The sequence below is a fragment of the Barbus barbus genome (assembly GCF_936440315.1).
Source record: "Barbus barbus genome assembly, chromosome: 47".
NCBI classification, from domain to species: domain Eukaryota; kingdom Metazoa; phylum Chordata; class Actinopteri; order Cypriniformes; family Cyprinidae; genus Barbus; species Barbus barbus.
This window is the reverse complement of record NC_136725.1, coordinates 13698915-13719036: the sequence shown is the minus strand read 5'-3', so window position 1 is coordinate 13719036 and position 20122 is coordinate 13698915. Positions and strand designations below refer to the sequence as shown.

The following is a 20122-nucleotide window of genomic DNA, read 5'->3' as shown; positions in this document are numbered from 1 at the left end:
ATAAAATGTATCTTCCTATTTGTGTCAACAAGCAAAATAAAAATAAAATTCACAATAGCATTTCTGACTTTACATTGGTCAGAAAAGAGAAAGATTTCAAATTTGCCATCAGTCCCTCCCTCCTCCCGCCATTGAATGAGAAAAAAACACTCAAAAATTACCCAAAAATCTGTCATCATTTACTCAACCTCATTTTGTTCAAAACCCCTACACTGTAAAAAAATTATTTTGAAAAATTGTGGAAACTGACAAATAAATATTGTCTCAAAAACTTGCTTCCCAATAATTGCCCCCAAACAAAAAAAAAACATTGTAGTAATTTTAGCTGAAGGTCTGAAGTTAAAATAAAAAAAATTACATTCACCAAACATATTAAATTGAGCCAATCTATCAAGCAGAAGTGAAAAATCTGTGTTGGCTTTGTAGCAAAAAATGCGTGTACACATGTGCCTGAGAGAAACCGTTGCTGTAGTGAATTCAAATTCCTGTGCGCGGGAGAGCGAGAGAGCGGAGCCGATGCTGAAGGACGACAGAACATAATTTACAGATGGATTTTCTATCATTAAAGTTATGGTGTTCCACATTAAAGTCCAAGTGGATGCTGCACACTGGTGGTGGTTGAGGAGAGACCCCCACATAATTGTAAAGCGCTTTGGGTGTACGGCAATACACAATAAAAGCGCTATATAAATGCATCATTCATTCATAGTGAGTATACTGAGTGTTGTATTTATTAAGTCATGTTTCACGTACTACATTGTATTTTGCAGAATAACATTGGTGTTGGTGTTGGTGTTGGCGTTTATAACCTAGTTTAGCCCGTACTGGTAGGACTCGGTAGGGGTGTGTGATATATATCGTCTGTGATGATATTTTAATTGTTGTTTTAACGATGTGGGATTTGACATTATCATGTATATCGCAAAAACCAAACAAAACACGCCTAACTTACAGAGTGCACAAATACATTAATGTTACGTGATGAAGATTAGACTAGTGCGCGTGCGCATTTACAGTGCATTTTCTCTGCATTATTCAGTCTTTAACGGTTATATAAATAAGTTAATATTAAAGGGACTTGTGTTTTAGACACATTATAGCCGGTTTTGCTCTATATCGCCAACAAAATCATTCATATCAAAAACTTTAGGAGCCGGCTGTCCACGGTAGTCCTTAAGATACCAGCAGAATGACACACTCAGCAAAATATTGTCCAATTATCATTATCGATAAAATCCCAGAAAATATTAAGATAATTTTCGTCAATATCGCACACCCCTGTCTCTCAGTTACCTAAAGTTATTTAACTAAATTATTTTTATCTCACTTTATGATGAATATATGAAATGTATGAAACACAAGGAATACGTTTGTGCTATAACTTTATTTTTTTGTTCCCATTAGTGTAACCCACCATGCTAGGTCTGAGCTCACGAGGCACCATTTGTTGTAGAAAAGGAACCACTACGGAATTTCACTGTGATTATTTAACAGTAGGTCTTATTGGATATATGTTTATTCCATATTAGTGTCAAATACAATTAGCTCTTTGATGTAATTTGTGAGAAGTTGCTTTATTGAGAGCTGCCATCGAGACATGGCTTGGTGTAATGTAGGCTGCTAATTCTAATGTAGACTTAGTGCTGACTTTGCTAGTTTATCCTTTTTTTTTTTTTTTTTTTTACAGAGTACAGAGCCATTGGAGAACCACACAACTATAATGAAAATGGGAATTCTTGAAATAGTAAGCAGCAGCAGTCGCACTTCAAGGGCCCGGTCAAGTGTGCTGAATGTCTCTGCTGTCCTGGAAGGGGAGCTGGTGCTTGACAATTTTAAGCACATTTATTGTACTTTTTTGGATTTTATTGTATGCACTCATCCTGGAGCACAACAAGGACTTAACAGGATAGTTTACCCAAAAATTAAAATTCTGTCATTAACTACTTACTCTCATGTCGTTCCAAACCCGTAAGACCTTTGTTCATTTTCAGAAGACAAATTAAGATATTTTTGATGAAAATAGTTTGATGAAATATTTGATGATACAACAGTCTTATTGATGTGGAACGACGTGAGGGTAATTAATGACAGAATATTAACCTCAAAGTACCTCTTATGAGTTTTTTTTTGGCAAACATTTGAAGTGTAAGATGCAGTTTTATGAGCTCAAAGTACCTCTTGTGAGAATGGTAGAGTTCATGTGAAATTACTCTAAACACTGGGTGAAGTAACCTCCCCATTACTTAAATTTGATGGTGTTTTTGACATTTTTAATATGTGAATGTATTTTGATGTTTAATGTTTAAATAGTTAAGATGCAGTTTCATGACCTCAGAGTACCTTTTGTGAGAATGGTAATATTCAGTGACATTAACCTAAACACTGGTTGAAGTAACCAGTTTATGGTGTTTGATATTTTTTGCATGTTTATGAATGTATCGATGTATAAGGTGCAATTCATCAGCTTTGTATATCTTATGAGAATTAAAATACATGATTTTGTAAGGTATACGTGTAGAAAATTTCAATGTATTTATAATTTTAAGGTATTTTCTCAATATTGTTGTATATTCCATTAAAAGTATTAAAATGTGGCAGTGTTTCATGTGTATCATCATTTAATATTTTTTTTCCTTTTCTTTTGGGACAACAGGGAATAAACAATTCAGTAAGGTTGCTTTAGCACCATACATTTACCAATATACATTTTTAAATTAGGTAAAACAAAAAATATATGCTACTACTATTTAAAATATTTAATTGGGCCAATAACATGGTTTGGTAGACTTCTTTTTTCCCAGTTGGCTCAACATATTATTTCTAATTGAGCCAATGTTAACAGACTGTTGCCACAATTGATGAAATTCAGTTAGCAGAAATCCAATTGGACCAATGGAAAAATTTAGAATTTGTCACTAGAAAATTTTTGGGGAGTTGGGGAGGTCTGAAATTTTTTACAATGCAAGACTTAGAAGTTTGGGCTTTTAAGGAGGAGCGTAAACGTACCGCTTCAAAGGGGCGAAATTTGGCATAATAATCATTTTATCTCAAATCGAAACTCAATTTCAATTAATCACATAGCCCTAATGAAAATGTAGTATAACATTTATGATGTTCATAATTGTGAAAACGTGTCATTACAGTCACAATTCAACAGGCCAAACATGGTCCATTGGCATGTGGTGTGTCTAATTTGCTCAGGAACCCCCTTACAGAGACTGTGAAGCTCCAGCTTGAGCTCAGATGTTGTTCTTTCCTCTTTGTTTTGAGCTAATCCTAACTCTGTCCGGCTTCGCCTCATCACATCCCATCAGCCACTGTTCTGCAACGTCAGTCCGCAGCAACCATGCATACAAACACCGTGGAGTATTTTTATGTACTTTTTAAAATGATCCCCCACGTCTCTATAATGTCTAACTGTTCCCCTAATACTCTTCTAACTTAAGTCTATAATGTCAACTTCCCCAACTTTGCGAGTTATTTATTGGGTTATGTTGTGCTATGTGTATTGTAATGTTCTCCATCTGTCAGACAATCAAAGGTGTTTATTGTGTGAGCAATCCACATGGCAGTATAAAAGGGTTTGCTTCTGATTAGCATACAGGCACGCACACTCACGGAAAGCATGCTCAAATTGACTGCTCACAAAAAGAATACTGAATCTATTGAAAAAAAGCTTTAAAAAAAAGCTTTACTGGTGTTTATGAATTAACTAATATCTCATGCCCATTAAATTAATAATAATGGAATGATATATTATTAACTTTCACACTGGATTAACTGACTTCAGGTTGGACCAGATGAGCAGATCGGGATGAAACTTGGATCAGAGATTAATTATATGGGGCACGAAGATGAGAAATCTCACTGCAGCAAAGGCATGCTATAGTTCAATATACAGCATCCATCCAGAATTGTCAGTCCACATGATGTAACTTAAAGACAACTGGGCGTTATTTGCTGGAAAATGAGCGAGGAGCAGGAGAGAGGTTTGAAAGGGATTATTTGTGCTATATTGTAATGTGACATGATGAGGATATAATCAGTTTCATTGAGGCACAAATCGAAAGCTGATGTTGACGTTCCGCAGAGGCGATAATCATCTAATTTTTATCGATGATCAGCTCACATTGCCGAGACCCCATCAAGCCCTGAACCCACTGCTGTATTTTGAGTGATCCACTTTGTCCTAATGACAGATGTTATCTCCATCACTTGGGCCAGTTCGTCTCGCGGTCATTACAGACAATCCTGGGTAAACATCAGAGTGATACGTGAAGCGAGAGCTGAAAATGGGCAATTGGAGAAAAGGTGCACCTGCACTCACAAAGACACACAACAAAAAATATCATATCCTTACTGTTTATTTTAGAAAATAAAGAGCTAAATAATATAAAAAAAATAAAATAAATGACTTTGCTGAGGTCATTTATAGTGCCGCTCACTGATATTGGCACCCTTGGTAAATATGAGCAAAGGTGGCTGTGAAAATAATAATTACAAAAATTTATAACCTTTCATTAAAGTAAATCAATGGAAAGTAGGAGGAAATTCCCATTATGAAATAAATTATTGGGGGGTTATTTGCACCCAATTATTGCAATGTCCTTTTCCTAAGATAACAGTTCTGAGTTCTTCTTCAGGAACTCGAGCTGCGTCCACTAAGACGCTTTGGGGAACGTCTCCAGCGTGAGCGGCTATGAATCGTGTGTAATCAGTCCAAATGATGGGCGATACGTCACAGGCAGGGTGATGTAATGACCAGCTGGTATAAAAGCACGTGCGATGCAGCCGGCATCAGCTTTTTGTCATTCAGCAAAAGCGCTCTGTGTGTGTTGTCCATTGTTTGTGAGTCTTATTTAGTGTTGTCTGTCCTGCCACTTTATAAGCTCCACATAAGGTCGATTTTATCTTTTTGCATACACAAAAAGAAAGCAGTATGTCAAAGAGATATTTAATCGATTGCACTAAGAAAGAGGGCAAGAGAAGCTCACGTTTTAGATCATGTGTTCCTCCTTGTGGACGCTACATGGTCCCAGGTGATACACATGATTTGTGCGTGGTCTGCTTGGGAGCGGTGCATGCATGGTCAGTTCTCGAGGGAGCCGACTGTGTGCATTGTGAGCTTCTACCGATGCATTTGCTCTGCTCCCGGAAGGCTCTTTTTGACACCGAAGGAGCCTTCACCAGCGTTTGCCGTGGAGCTGGTCGAAGGAATGAGACGCTGCGTCTCGGTGCCTCACCTCTGGCATCCCTGCCAGCGTTTTTGCTTCATTCCTTGAAGCTGATGCCGGCTGCATCGCACGTGCTTTTATACCAGCTGGTCATTACGTCACCCTGCCCGTGACATCTCGCCCATCATTTGGACTGATTACACACGATATTCAGAGCTGCTCACGCTGGAGACGTTCCCCAATCTCGTTCTAGAATTAGCATCTCGTTCCCTCGAGGAACCAGGGTTACATATGTAACCTGAGGTGTTTTCTCCTATAATGCCTGATGAGTTTGGAGAACACCTGACAAGAGATCAGAGGCCATTCCTTCATCCAGAATCTCTCCAGATCCTTCAGATTCACAGCTCCATGTTGATGCTGCTTCTCTTCAGTTCACCCTACTCTTTTTCTACAGAGTTCAGGTCAGAGGACTGGGACGGCCATGGCAGAAGCTTCATTTGGTGCTCAGTGAACCATTTTTGTGTTGATTTTGATGTTTGTTTTGGATTATTGTCCTGATGGAAGCTTTGCACCAAACACATCTGGTGGGTTTGCTGCCTAAAAGCTCTTTTTTTCAGTTTCACCTGACCATAGAAACCAGTGCCATTTATAGTTCCAGTCCTGTCTGACAACTGAATATGCTGGAGTTTATTTCTGGATGAGCCAGGAGTTTTTTTCTTGAAACCCATTTGAACAACATGTGGCAAAGTGGGGGCTGTTTGATATATATATATATATATATATATATATATATATATATATATATATATATATATATATATATATATATATACAGTACATATATTTATTTAGGCTTTCTGACTGCTTTCTGACTGCTAATCTGCTGTGATCCTCGGGAGAGTCTTTGGCCACTCAAACTCTCCTCCTCAACATGCATTCAGGCAGATTTGTAAGATCTTTAGTTGATTGGAGCCTCTTAAGTATTGCCCTGATGGTGGAAATGGGGATTTTCAATGCTTTAGCTATTATCTTACAGCCACTTTCTATTTTGTGAAGCTCAACAATCTTGTTCTGTACATCAGAACTATATTCTTTGGTTTTACTCCTTGTGATGGACGATTAAGGGAATTTGGCCTTTGTCTTCCTCATATTTATAGTCCAGTGGAATAAGAAGTCATGGCTAGACAATTTCATGTTCATAATCACCCTGGTGTGCTAAAAAAATGTAAATATGAATAGGAATATACTTCAGAGATATTTTTCTCATAAGAATTTCTAGGGGTGCCAATAAAGGTAGCCAACATGCATTGGAGAAAAACATTTATTTCATAATGCGAGTTTCCCCCCACTTTCAATTGTTTTACTTCAATGAAAATTTAGAATTTTGTGGATGAAATAATTTTTGAATGAAAGATCAAAAAGATAAATGATGCAGCTTTATTTTCACAGCAAGCTGATAATTTTCAACTTGATGCAGAAATTCGCATTACACATTGGCGTACAATCCAATCAGCGAAGATAGGGCTGCACAATTAATCGAATTTCTAATCGCAATTACAATTACGAATGTCACAATTACGTAATTGTTCAAAGCAGCAATTAATTATTCAGTTAAGTTTTTCAGTTAGAGTGTTTTCAGCTTGTTTATTTTCATCTAAAAATATGGCATGCAGTTACTGCAAACAATGGTATAAACATCATTTTTGTCATAATCGTGCATCCCTAAACAAAGAGATTATTGACATGTCCGATTTGACACAGTCCAGGTGCAATTCCTGGAGAAGACGGTCAAATTCACCAAGTTGTGTGCACCTCTGGATGGTGCTGTGAACCCAGACATGTTTGTGTTTAGTTTTCTGGTGTATTTAGGACTTCCACAACAGGTACAGAACAGCAGTTATCGCCAACATAGATGATGACGGAAAAAATGGCAGAATGAAATGTTGTTGTGGTTTTTGATTATGTGCGTGAAGACACTCCTCATGGTGCAATGTTTTTATTTGCGCGAATGATGCAAAAACATCCCTAATCTAAAGCGAGTAACACGATGTGAATATTCGCTTTGCGTGGTTGAGCTGGAAGATGCATTTTTATTTTTTAATGCATTGAGCTTTCAGAATAAAGCTTTTAAGAAAAGGAAAACTGATTAAATGAAGCAAACACTTCAAAATGTTACTATAGTTAGCATTATTGTTGAGAACTGGCATTTAGTGCAAGGATACTATAAAAAAACGACACAATCTTATATAAAAAAATAACCATATCTGGTTAGAACTATCCCAAATTGTTTTTTTTTTGTTTTTTTCATTTGTCCATTCTTCTTGTTCATAGCCTCATTCACTTTCATTATATGTGCCTTAAAAATAAATATGGGACAGCTGAAATTATTTTCTGAACCAGAACACTCTTTTAGACCAGGCTGTGACCCACTCTCTCGATGTCTTCGCACTCTGCAACACAGATACATCTGAGCCCTAGTTGGTTATTTTTTCCTGCCACTGCACTGTAACTGTAAACGGTGCAGTACAGAACAATAAAGGCAGTAAAAAAATGAACGATAGAACAATGAGCACAATAGCTGTCCTGGCATTAAGGCCAGAGAGCCACTGACAGATCACCTCTTGAGGGTAAACAGAACCAGGACACATTGTTTCACTCCTCCTCCCTCCACCTGAAACAACCACCAGGGGAAAAAAATACTGTCCGAAAAATCCAGAGCATCACATGCGCCTCTCTCTTGTGGGGAAGGTTGAGCAGAGAGCAGAGAGCAGAGAGGCTGGCTCGGGCTTCTGCAATCAATTCTACTAACAGGCAGGGACTCTGACAAGGCCCAACGCCATCTGTCTGAACAGAACCGTGCCCCGCGTCGTCACGCCACGCTGGCACCCGGGCAACAGCCCAAGCTGGCACCCACAAGACAAACAAGCCCCCTCAGACTAACACTCTGTTCTTCAGTCTGTCCCTCTCACTTCCTCTCTTTCAACACATGCATTGTCACATACAGAACAAACAAAGGCACGTCATCTTTGCTTCACCCAACAAACTAATGAACGATCACACACAAACACGAATCACTCAGAAAAATAATACTGACTGCCAAAGCGGCACAATTTCTGAACGTGTGTGATTGAACAAGCTCGGGATACAATGTATTAACACCCAGAGCTTGAAACTAAGAGAGAAGCTGTCAACAGAGGAAGTGCTACAAAAATGTATTTTTTAAATTTTTAAATAAAACAAAGATTAATATAGTACATTTTACAGAAAAATACTATTTCAGTCTTTATACTTCACACTTACTTCAATGTGTTACTTGCTGTTGTAATTATTTGTGAAATTTACTAGTAATTTCTGAGTGAAAATTCAAATGAGAATGATTTAAAATTCAAAGAGACAAGATATACATGACGTTTACGTTTCTATGGCAATCAGTCACTCAGTTTGTGACGTCACGACATGCCCAGGCTCGCGCCCGCGGTCCCGTGCTGTATCCATCATTCATTAGAGGTTGAGATGAGTTCAAAGCGGCAAGAAACTCTTCACTCCTTTTTTACGAAGAAGTCAAGCAGCGTAAGTTGTCATGTGGGATCCGAATAGTGTTGCACAATGTTGAGTGACTCTGCCTATTGCTCTTGTTGAATAATTAGCAAGTTTTGATGTTCATTATATGGAGAAAAAAACTCCAAACATGCATGGACAAACATGCACTTATTTATTTTCAGTCTATTTTTCCGTAACTCTTTTGTGACGTCTTTTATTTTAACACGTATGTATGTTATCAGAACCCTTCAAATAAGAATAAGGATCATGTTGAACTGAGATTTTACAGCGTTTGCAGCATTGTGACATGATATATTTCAATCAAGTATGCAAGCACTGACGATCTTAATTTAGGGGTGCTCTGTCATTATTGCACTAATTTGACGTGTTTATGTGTTGTCAAGAATGACCAAGAAACAGTCAGCCTAGGTTTTTTAGAGCAGAATCAGGACGAGACACAAGAAAAACACACTTCACGGCTGAGAAGAACTGATAGAGTGGCTTTTAACACCTGGCTGTTTTTACAGATTATTAGCTTGCATATTGGTTGTTTATTAGTACTTAAGCACATATTAATTCTGTATTCTTCATGACCATATTCTGCATCCCATAATCCTAAACTTAACAACTACAACGACTACCTTACAAGCTATTAATAAGCACTAAATGAAGAGTTTATTGAAGTAAAAGTCATAGTTAATAGTGAATATGTGTTTATCATTCTAAAGTGTTAAAAAATAATTTAGGATACAAATGATTGGTAATTGTCCAGCAGTGTATTTAATGTGTTATTTTCTTTTGTATGTCACTATTCCCTGTATGTAGATGTTTCAAACACTGCTTTATTTGCTGTAGACAGAGGCAGAAGTGAATTCAGAGTTGAGAGTGAATGAGTTTCAGTGAGGCTTCAGAGGTAAAGATTATTTACAGCATTGTCTATGATAAGATATGTCTTTTAACATACACTAATCAGACTAATGTATAATAGAACAGAACAGAATAAAGTAGTATAGAATGTGCAAGTATCCATTACTGTGTGCCATGTACTGTACATACAACACTCACAAAATACAATCTGAAATATGTAAATAATAGTACCCTTATAAAGACATCTTTGTAACTTATACTCAAAAAGGTGCACATATAGAGTACCAATATGTACCGTAATGTACAACTATGAAACTTTTTGGGGTAAATAAGGTACAAAGATGTCCTTTTAATGGTACTGTCCCAGTGACAAGCTGTTGTATTTCTTTCTTTCTTTTTCTTTTTCTTTTTCTCTCTTTCTTTCCTTCTGTTTTATAATCATATATAATAATATAATCATAAAGCATATTAATCAAAAAGGTATGATTAAAAATAAAACCTGTCAATTAGACAAGGGTTAACTGAAAAAAAAAAACAGGTATAACACTAGACATTCCGTCCCCCCCACTTTTGAGATGATGGCTACGCCCCTGAACCAAAGTATAGTGAGATTTGAACGTTTGAAACTAAAAGAAAAGCTGTCAGCATAAAGACATGCTACAAATAAAAAAAAAGATTGTACTTGAAACAAATATTATTGTAGTACATAGTACTATTCCAGTCTTTCCAAAATTTCACCTTTAATTTGTATTACTTACTGTTTCTTTGTTGCTATTAAAATATTACAAAAATATTACTATCAATTTCTGAGTGAAAATCCTTCAAAGTAAATCCTAAACCAGTGTACTCTCAAGTGACTCTTTAAAATGTTAAAAGTACACTTGTTTACAACGCACTTCTGGATATATACCAGTTTTGAAGTTCTTTTGCATCGCCATACACGTACGCATTGTCAGACACTCAACTTTGGTACGCCCAAAAACTAGCAAACTATCACACGCAAACACAAACAACTCACAAACAAGACCAATCACTAAAGCAGCATGAGATCTGAATGCGACGTGTGACTGAACAAGCTCAGGACATAATGAAAAATTATTTCATTAAATCCCAGAGCTTGAAACTAAGAGAGAAGCTGTCAGCAGAGTTCAAAAGACATGCTACATTATTAGGACTTCATAAGGCACCCGAAACATCACAGGAACGAAGAAGAAAGAAAGAAAAAAAAAAATCACACGGCATTACTAAAGTTCTTCATCATTATGCAAATGCCATTTTATTCCATTTTATCTCTGTCTCTTTTTCCACTCTGGCCATATGTGCAGTGGCTCATGTTGGGGCTTCAAAAGGAGGCTCAGCCAGGCCACATGCAAATACCCCCATCTGGGGATCAAACAGCCCAAGCTGATCACCACACACAGGACACGCTGCGGCTACCGAGATGTGGTCAAACGTCACCGCTGACCTGTGTAAAACTCCCAGCGAGCTCTCAGGGAGGAATCCTGTGCACTTGCCTCTCCCTGTGGGACAGGCAAGTGCCTGTCTTAAAGAGTACAAAAGCAATCTAACACAAGTAGGACCCAATATCGGTGCCTTAGAGACCAAGCGTTTCGACAGTCGTGTCTAATGAGCCTTTAAAAGCGTTTCTGAGAGTGAAATTATTCCAGACGCACGCAAGACTGGATTGTCGTTAGAAAACTGAGATGTTCGATACAAAAAAACATGCTTGATAGTTCCTTCATAAATCAAAATTAGCAGCCCTAATCAGAGTCAAACAACCACTTATCAGGAAGGAATGATTCATCAGCGTCAATCCCTCCTCTTTTTCCTTCTCTCTCGAGTGGAGGAAGCCGCAATAAAGAGAAAATCAGCATTTGCGAGCATGTCATTGTTCGCTGGCTGTCACTCAGATTGCCTACATAAATGAGTTCTGTACACCTGGCTCGTCCAATCAAACGAGTCCAATTAAGAGAGAAGATTAAAACTCCGAACCTGTTATGGCAGACATTCTCACCGCTAGCACTGCCTGTCTTAAAAAATCATAATCAAAACCAGGTGCGCCTGTACGCATTAGTACAGAAATCTCTATTTTGGGTGGCCACTGTGTTGCCGTAATTTTAATACAAAACAGCACCTAGAGTGAAGCGCAAGCTGTTGTAGTACACTGAAATTGTGTTGTCTCAACTGTAGCAATGTTTCTATCTACAGGCAGGTTCATTTGTAATACATTTACTGTAACTCAAGCAGATGGGGCCACATACGAACACACTAACCACTCAAAACAATCACTGATGAGATCAGCGAAATAAGTACTGTACACTTGATTTCATGTTCATTTTTCATCGTAATGCTAATATGATACTAATAAGCATTAGCCAGCACTTAAACTAATGATGCTCATCAATTCTAATAATGTCCACGATGATGACAGATTTATTGAAAGATTGCATTCAATACAGCTAAAAAGATTGACAATCATTCAGTCCATGGGAAGCGATTACTTTTTCCTGTTTATTAACTATAGAGTCTAAAATGATTTCTAATTAACATTAATCTAATTATTATACAGTAACTGTATCATTTATCTGCCTACATATGGTGATATAGTGATGCGAATTACTTATCACTGCATAAATATGTATGGCTGCTTGGGCAAATGTTCATTTAACAAAATCAATGATTTTCTACAAAGTTGATTTATGGGAAGTCTTTAGCCAAGCTGTGAACCAGGGGGATGGAGAAGAAGAAGAGAAAAAAACTAAAAAACATGGAAGCTTTTTTAGCATCCAATTCACTGACTAGAGGAATTATGCAAATATAAAATGGCTGAAAATTTTTCCACTGCATTTCATTATTTTCTTGATTGTGGAGGATACAGCGGACTACTGTAATTTGGCATGTTTTACTGGAACCATAAAGTAGGTTTTGCTTTCTACTTCAAAATTGAATGCTTAATTCAATGTTTTACCTGCCATTTCTTTGTGAAATTTACAAGCAATTTCCGAGTGAAAAAAAGTCCTACATCAAAGTTTTCTCAGTATATTGTACTTCACTTCAAGTCTTGAAAGTGCACTTCTGTATATATGACGGTTATACTGTTACACTCTTCTCCGTAATTTGATGTACAAACTGTTTCAGTGATCAATTTTAAATATATGCAAACATCTCATGTAGTTTTATAAATAAGGCGTAATCTATAGTAACACTTTATTTTAAAGTGTCACATGTTGTTACATGGAGGGCGCTGTGATCTGAGCTGTTTTTGTTGTGTATTGTGGGTTTCGTGACAACGGAGAAGGAATGTAAATTCACAATTTACATGATTGAAAGAACATGGAAATTTGACAATATCCTATGACAACTTGCAGTGTTACATATCATTGAGGCTCAGAAAAGAACACAACGTTGTAGACAACAGGTACATGCCTTTATTGCTGTTTTCCATGTTCGTGGAGTAAATCTTTTTAAATGGCTTTTTAAAAATACCAGGTAGTCAGTGTTTCATATGCTTTTGGCCAATCAGTGTACACATATATTTCACTGGTAGTTCCTATAGTACAGTTTTAGACCCTACTCTGAAGTAAGAGCTAATTTACTTGCCAGAACTAAAACAGTTCCTAGTTCCTGCAGTGCGAACATGCCAAAAAGAAGGTACTTCCACCAATAGTTCTAGAAAATATGAAAAGGCTCCTTGGGTGTGAAAGCCCCTATACATTTACTATAGTAATAACATTAAATCAACCCTAAACTAAACACCAATTCCTGCCATATACACTAAAAAATTGCAGGATTTACATTGAAACAATTTTCACTCACAAATTGCTAGTAAAATTAAAATAATTACATTAATGAAATAATTAAACATTTTTACATTTTAAGGTAGAACTTCACTTTCTTGTAAAACATACATCAATAATCTTCAATTTACAACTTTAAAAAAAATAATTTTACAGTTTAGTAAGTACGTTCTTGTTCTTAAATGTATAATTACACTGTAACAAGGATACCTTAAAATAGCGCGCAATCTAATCTATAATGAGCCTCATTTACAATAGAAAAGAGGTGTGTTTGCATTGAAAACAGTCAATTACTTCATTTAAATACAACACAATGCTACTTAAATGCATTTTCACCTAGTTAAACTGGACTGCAAGTAAATGCAGGTTTTTGCTCTTACATTTGTCCCACAGTACTTAAACATACAGAGGAAGATCAGGGAAACATAGTACAGAACAAAAACCAAGAGCAAACCAAAAACCAGAGCTAATGTTAAGGCCAAAATGAGAACTGTAGAAATCAATAGCAACAGATCATGTTACATGAAAATCAAATTGTGTATCACAGATCTCAGGAAGCCCGTCTGAGCCTTTTCTCTAAGGAGAAAAGCCTTGAGCAAGAGAGAAAGAGAGAGAGACAGATTGAAAGAGAAGAGAGACAAAAACGAGACTGACAACAAGGGGAAGACAGAGCTATAGAGAGAGAGAGAGAGAGACAGAAAGGAATACAAAGACTCAGAGAGACATGTAGACAGACAGAAAGAAGTGGGGGAGAGGGGGAGAAAGAAAGCACAAAACAGAAAACATTTTCCTTCCACTAAATCATTGAATCCTAGAATTTAAGACCACCGCCCCTTCTCTCCCCCACCATATACCACCAAATTACATCATACACTTCAATCTGATCCAGGATCAAAGGGGAATCTCGCAGGTGCCATGGAAACGCACTTCAAAGACTTCCTCTTCCAGCATCCAGTGTAAACCTCTGCAACTGACTGGTGTTCGCGCAGAGGAGATGCCGGGGTTTTGTTGACTTCTTAAGAATAAGAATATGTCTGACAACTGCCTGAGCTTCAATTTGATATTTACTGATGGAACGATATAACACTGCTGCAAACAGCAAAATGAGAGATGTCAAAGTGTAAATTTTTACAATTACATTGATGTTAGAGACAAATGTGTTTTCTGCAGCACAAAATAAGACTTAATTCAAATGGACGTCACAGTTAGAAATCACAGAAATGCTGGTTGTGATATCACAAAACAGCACAGACATTTCTCATAAATATTAATGCATAATTAATGAATTATTAATTATGCACAAACAATTTTACATGATCTTGTACATGTTTAATCTGATCTACTAATCATTCCTGGGATCTTGCAGGTCAGCAATTGAACAATAAGTGTGTCTTGATGGTCATTATTAGAATATTACATTATTATAATAACATTATTACTTTGAATGCAAGAAGTTCCAGGTTCTAATCCTGGTTTATATAATTAATAAACCAACTGTACATTGGTGGATGCATATTTGGACTGGGGTGACATTTGTTTGCAATTTGTTTTGTGAATTCACTAGAACGGATAGCAAGCTGCTGAAAAGCAATAGATTAGAGTTCAAGTCTGAGAGGTGCGAGCTGCAGAGAAAATGCCACTGTTGCTTTCCACAACTGATAATAACCGCAACAAACATGCAGAGGTAAAAATAACAAATTCCAGCACCGTATACCCGGTCCATTACAACACACACTAACCAAACAAATCCATGCTGAAGAAACTTTCAAAAAGTTGTAGAGACAAAAATTGGGCATTGCTAGAAAAGTGGAAAACACAAAACAAAATGCAAAGAGCATAAATTCTAGCTACTGGATTATTAAACCTTTTTTGGATACTGCATTAAAGGAATGTTATGGTCTAAATAGTTCATCTCTATCATACAGTTAATAGTTCATAAAAACAATTAAATAAAAAATTACTTTTTAAAATATTTAATTTCAGTTCATTGTAAGGCAGTAGTCAAGGCAAATTTTTTCACTAAAATAAATAAACTAAAATGTAATAAAAACTATACAGACAAAATTGTATAATAGTATATCAATGATACTAAAATAACACTGTTTCACATTTGCTGAATAATGTTGTTTATTCTGAATAATTTCCTATTTGCAATGGGACATAATTTAAACATTTTAATAGTTTTTATTAATAATAACATTGAAATATAATTATGTTATTATCATTTCAAGTATTACCACATACATACTGGCCACTCCACTCTTGGAAAAAAATAACATATCTGTTGACCAATGTCAAACGGTGTGATTGACAGTTTGTGGCTGTTGTGGTGAATGCAATGCACTGTATATGCATAATATAAATCACTAGACTCTGCTCTGTGCTGTGCAACTCTGCCAAGATGACACCAATCAATCATTAATCGATTGACAAACGAGTGGTGTAGTGACAGGCTGAAACATTAGCGGAGCTCTTGCTACGTCAGTTTGTGGTCTTATGGATGGATTAGAGGTATCATGTATATTGCACTCTGTATTGATAGCAGCTAACAATGGTTGTTGTGTCAAATATCCCGTGAAGGGCATGTGAAATATTACATCTGCCATTTGCTCAGCCTGAGAGATGGACGATATTCGACACGTTGTCCCGGGTTGCAGAAATGATTGGTTTAGAGTTGCAGCCCGTCACTGAATCAGTCACAGGCTGCAGGTGTTCACTGTATATCTAAAATAGGCAAGAGAACAATGCGTCGTGTTCCAGCACTGTCAATGAGAACTGGGAATCAAGTGGGCTGGTAATAAAGGTCAGAGCAAATCATAAAACACAATCGTTTCGTGCACGAAGGGGCCAATGTTGGCAACAGAAAAAAGGAGACTTTTCATAACAGTGTCATTTCGGCTGTGGGACACAGACGCACAGGAATGTGTGTGTGAAGTTCACATATTGCTTTTCATCCAGCTTAAACGGAGTGACACCCCCCCCCCCCCCCCCCCCCCCCCCCCAGACACACACCACCTGTCAATCATCGCAACGGCAGCGAACAAAACCCTCCACCGGCCCCTGCTTGTCACCCTGTCACTCAAATCCCACCACAAAAATAAATAGGGGGCAGGAAGCAGCACTGTACGGTAGATGGCTTGAGGGGGTGGGGGAGTGGGAACAACTGCCTTTTTAAAATCATTTTCTCCTCCATTTCTCAATGAGGGATTTCTTTATAATCTCCCTGAGGTGAGAATCATATTTTAATTAGGCCTACCTCTGGTTAACAGTTCCCCTCCCTGCCTGATCAGTGTACGTGCCCACCCGGCGGTGCTAGCAGCGCTGTCAGACTCACTCACTTTCAGATCAAACTGGATCAAATCAAAGATGCCAACAATCCTCAGTCTTCTCACTCTCGCGACACCCCCCAAAAAACGTGTGCCATGCTAGTCTTTAAAGAAGTTCACCAAAACAAACATTTAGCAATTTTTTTATACACCCTCGTTGTTTTTTCCCTAGTAAATACCAAAAGAATATTTGTAGACATCAACAGGACAAAAAAACACTAAAAACTATTTTGGTCATTTTTGAGCGAGATGCTAATGGTCTAATCCGATTCAATGATTTATGCTAAGCTAAGCTAAAAGTGCTACCGCCAGACCCGGAAATCGGCTGAATGGATTCAAAACGGTAAAACTCAACTGTTTAACTCTAGGGGAGTTGTAAAATGAGCCTATTTTCAAAAAAAGTGGAGTGTTCCTTTAAAGCGTGGCACTATGTTTATTTACACGCAAGTGATCACGTTGTTCACTTGCGTGAGCAAGTGAGCAATCTGTGTTTTCAGTGTCTCGGAGCAGTAAATGCTATTTCACAGGACTCCATCTTTGCAAGTGCTGTGAGTTTGGGTCGCTTATAATCTGCTTTTTAAAACTCAAGAAGTCCCAACTGTCTTCCCAAGTTTGTAATGAGAATTGTTTATAAAAACTGCTGTCAACAACAAAAAAAGCTTTATGGTCTCCCTGTGGTTTTCTGCCAAAAATAAAATAAAATTTGGAAGCAAAGAAATTGAGACACAGATGAAAATGAGTATTGTAATTTTACAGTTAATATTGTTTTAAATAAAATTATTATTATTATTATTTTAAAGCAAGTAGTATTGTCATTGTAAGTATTGTCATCGTTTAAATTTTATAATATAATTGAATAAAAATATTTTATTTTTTGTTATTATTGTAGTTATTATATGGGTTCTATAAAATACAACAGTGTGAATATTGCTTGTCAAACGTAAATTACTGTTCATCATAGAGAGGGTTGACCTGGGTCCTATAAAAAAAAAATCTATGTGGAGGTATTTTAAGTTTTGTTTTATTCCATGATGAAGTTAAAATAATATTATTAGTCCCTCTTTTCATGGCTTTCTGAAGATATTAGCTAAAGAACATGCAAAATCATGCATAACACATCAGACTAAGGTGAGACACACAAGGCAATGTACAAACAGAAGGTTATGTAGGATTTTATCACATGCAATCACATGCAGTGCTGACATTTCACTTCCTAAACGGATCCCCTGGAATGCGATGCATGTCTGTGGGGCTGGCAGACACACCTCACATGCGGCGCAGGTTCCCAGTGTGAAATCAACAGGACGTTGTGTTTCACGGAGCATGTTAAAACACTGACGTGAGAAGACTAAGGTATATTTCACAGCTAAAATGTTAACCTGAGTTCACTGAGACATCCATAGGGATATCAGCATGGTAATTAAGCACAACAGCACTAATAGAGCAAAAATCTGAAGAAGATATGTGCGAAAAAGTGATATTATGGAACGGTTGCTGTGGTAATAGATCTTAAATTGAACAGAGACAAATTCGCAAGTGCAATGTTTAAAGTGGCAGCTGCTGGGAGGAAGTTTCTAGTTATGAGAGCGACAATATAAATGAATTACAGGAAGAATGTCTAGTATGTCTCCGGCGGAATTTAGTAATGGCTAAATGAAATTGACATTAGACTATCCTGCTTAGTCCTTGCATTTTCGTTTTTGGATTCGTTTTCTGTCTCATTGTTTTATGACCCCAGCAGCTGCTGTGAGAGCAGTTTGGCTTGAGCAAAGAAGCTGTTTACGATCAGCACACTGTTGTCTGGGCAGACGTCAAAGTGCATATTTATTCAGAGACCAAAAGCTCCATTAGTCAGAGTTTTTAATTAGCACACTTGTGTGAGAGGGTCATTAAGAATGATTTGCTGTTGTGATTGAGGGCTTGCTGATGGGCAAGACACAGACCCTGCTGAGTCTGCTTCTGACCCCAAACTCATAGATCTAGCTTCGGCCAAAACAAAGCAGTGTTGACAAAATTTGGGCAACTTTTCACTGGATCCAGTGTTACCCTGCCAAATGAGATGTAAGAGAAGTCTAAATTGCCTACCGGTTTCTGGGTGTTCCATCTCTCCGATGCTGCCATCAGGGGTGGTCCGTTCATAGTGGTCCTCGGGCAGAGCGAGGGGGCCGATACGTGGTCCTGAAGAGCTCTTGCTGCTGGGGGTCTCAGACTCCTCCAGACCACTGTCGTAGTAACTCTGCTGAGAGGAGTCCTGCTGATCTTGCACGGGATTGGCTGTGGAGAATGTCACTCTGCGATGCGGGAGCTGTGTTCGAGAGGAAAGAGGGGCCTTCAGTCACACAACAATATAATTATAACTTTAGGCCCCAAAACTAGGCTAATTGACCACTAAATTTGTAATATCACACTTCAGCAGACGGGCATTTTCAATATGTAATTTCCAGAGGGGTGGCTAATGAGGAAACGTTTTGTTCAAATTGAGGGGAAATGGTAAAGAGGGAATCACTTATTAGAGTATCTCTCGGCAGAGGGGAGAGAGCAATATAACTCTCCCTTGATATCACTGCTTAGGTGACCGCATTGTTTTTCACAAGGCCAATGAGGGCAAACACTCATGCTGAAATACAGAGGCGCAGAGCTCATAAAACAGTGGAAATCACAGAATCCTGCAAAAAAGCCTCCATTCCCAATTCTGTGTGAGCTCACAGCTAGCTGACTGCAGGAAGGGATCAATAGTGCCAGGCTGCACACACACGTACAAACACACACAGACTGGCAAACAGAACCATTTTAGAGTAGGAATTAGGGCCATTAAGAGAGCAATTTCAGTTCATATAAAAAGCCCATTAACACGGCCATTTAAAACATATAGAAAGGCCATTAACACTACGTACTTCACCATCCCAAAGTCATAAGGCTTTCTTTCTTCCCCTCTAATTCAGGATGTTTATTTATAAGCTCATTCATCAGTTATTTTCTTGGCTTTCTTCCCACCACAAAGATGATTTCTCCTGAAATTTAATTTCCAATTTTTTCAGAAATGCAGTGCACACACAAATATTGCTAATCTGTACATTTGCGTAGCTAGTCATGCAACATATTGCTCATTTACATACATGCTGGAGTTTTAGAAGAAGAAAATGATAGCATACTCTCCAGACGGTGTCATAGATGTGCACTCCAATTACAGACAGCTTTGTTAATTATAATGAAAGTATTAGTTTGACATGTTTCACTCTACTGCATGCATCCGGCGTAAGAACGGTGTACAGTGTGATTGTAGATTGTTAATGGCTGTCCTGCAACTTGCAGTACTATAGAATTCAATTGAAGTGTGATCGCAACTATGCATACATAAATGGCTGATGGAAATCAAACCCCATAATGTTTTATATATTAAATAACGATGTATTAATGT

General features: G+C 37.6%; 1 protein-coding gene across 1 annotated transcript in view; it reads right to left on the bottom strand.

The window, feature by feature from the left end:
• Window positions 1–20122, bottom strand: part of pcdh1a (protocadherin 1a) — a gene marked incomplete at both ends in the record, with an annotated part of 77602 nt that overhangs the window by 7241 nt on the left and 50239 nt on the right. Inside the window, one exon of the mRNA XM_079410772.1 lies at window positions 18790–19009. Within this exon, the coding sequence (XP_079266898.1) occupies window positions 18790–19009 (220 nt within the window). The remainder of the gene's footprint in view (window positions 1–18789; window positions 19010–20122) is intronic.